General features: G+C 46.0%; 1 protein-coding gene across 1 annotated transcript; it reads right to left on the bottom strand.

Annotated features, from left to right (window-relative positions):
• Window positions 1–285: 285 nt before the first annotated feature.
• On the bottom strand, window positions 286–1590 carry LOC139130625 (uncharacterized protein KIAA1958-like). Its single transcript, XM_070696374.1, has one exon. The coding sequence runs from the start codon at window positions 1588–1590 to the stop codon at window positions 286–288; it is 1305 nt and encodes a 434-aa protein (XP_070552475.1).
• Between the last annotated feature and the right edge of the window lie 272 nt (window positions 1591–1862).

The following is a 1862-nucleotide window of genomic DNA, read 5'->3' as shown; positions in this document are numbered from 1 at the left end:
TTCTTGTTCTCCACTTTTTAGCAACCCCCCTTGTAGCTTTCGATTTTTTGAGTGACCCCCCCCTCAGATTCCTCCGATCCCCCCCAGGCCATAAATAATGACGGCTCCCTATCAACATCATCATCATCATCAACAACAACGAGCAATTCAATAAATGCAACAATGAGTGTCAAAACTGTTCAGTTCACAGTTCACTGCTAGAAAAAGCTGCTGCCTGCTGAGCGAACGATCAAATACAGAGTGCAGTGAACGATCAAATATAAAGCGAACGATCAAATACATGTATTACTCGCTGTCGGAGTCGTACATCACCATAGGTCGTTTTCTTGAAGTTGATGGCATGCCCAGGTTGATTGTGCAGTTGTTGAAGACAGTTGCTGGTGACGGGTGAGAACACGGTGGTTGGTAGGGTCGATCGGCTGTCTTTTTTTCCTCGGTACTGTCGGTAGATCGACTTAATATGGCTGAAATACGTCGGTGATCTTCTACGGAAACGGTATCGTAGTGTTGCAAACTCGAGACGTTTTTGTGTCCGGTTATTTTTATGATTTGTTGTGGCGGAATTCCTGCTTTCGTCAACGTTTGCACAGTTGTCTTCCGAACAGAATGATTTGTTTTCCGTCCACCAAAATTCATGGAAGCAGCTGCTCGCGGCATGAATGAAGCGATCTTGTTTTTCCCCATTGGACGGGGGAAATACCAAACGAGAGAGTTGATATCGGCAGCGGGTACCGGTTGCAGATAGAACGGACTATCTGGGGCACATTGTTCTATTGGACGGTGTTGTACGTGCTCTCTATAAATTCTGATCGGGTTTCTGGACGTATCGGCAACTGCGAAAACGCGAGGTGGTACAGCACGATGATCGGAATACGTTCCATCGCGAGTCTTTGTATCGCGTTCTTTGAATTCCAAATACTCAAGACCTGAGCTGTCCCGCAGTAGAGTGACGTCTCCGAAACAGAGTTTTCTGTGCTCATCCCTACCGCGAAGTCCGAAGTGCTTCGTGAACAAGTACCACAGAGTGAAATTGAGGGTGTCGCCGTCCGCGGTGCCGAGTTTACCCTCTTTCCACAAGGATTCTTCCTCTTCCGGGGATATTGCTTCACTGGCATGACTACCTGCGCCAAGGCCAGATTTTTTCAGGTGCATCCGCTTGGCTTTTATCGCGTCGTTTGTCAGCGAGAAGAACTTGTCATTCAGTGATACTCCGTAGTTGTTTTGCGAGAGATACCGTTCCAAGCTGTACTTCACCGCTGAAACTGAGCCTGGTTCATAGTCAGTACCGTCATTTTTCTTCAGATGGACGAAGAATGTTGCCAAATATTTGTTCAACGTCTTGGGTGGAATGTCCACTAAGTCGCGAATGTCGCCGTATCGGTGCTCGATGAAATGACGTACTTTTGTGACGTCCCGTTCAGTCGTACGAAATGTACTTGGTTTTCTCTGCGCTTTGATGAATTCGTCTACTGTGGCCAAATCATCTTTTCCAACTGTTGTCTGGTCTGTAGTGTTTTCTCCGGAAAGCAAAACATCTAATTCCTCTTTCGGAAGCGCAGCCATCCACTGAATGATGTCGTCCGCCGCCATCGTAGTTTGGTGCAGACGATAATTTTTGAATCTCGCGCACTGTTGTTGTTTACAGTAAAACTTTCTACAAACAAAAGTAGATCCGGAAATAGATGCGTTCAACCAAATATGGGCAAAGGGCCGGGGCGTGATACGTAAAAAAAAATGCACGGATCTGAGGGCGCTTCCTCCCATAGGTTTACACAGGCACGTAAATGTAGGTATATGATAATATATGATAAATATTCATGAAGCAGTGAGAGCATACACATGCGTTTTTGTCTTGATTATTC

This window comes from Ptychodera flava, chromosome 4 (assembly GCF_041260155.1).
Source record: "Ptychodera flava strain L36383 chromosome 4, AS_Pfla_20210202, whole genome shotgun sequence".
NCBI lineage: Eukaryota > Metazoa > Hemichordata > Enteropneusta > Ptychoderidae > Ptychodera > Ptychodera flava.
This window is presented reverse-complemented; position numbering and strand designations above follow the sequence as displayed.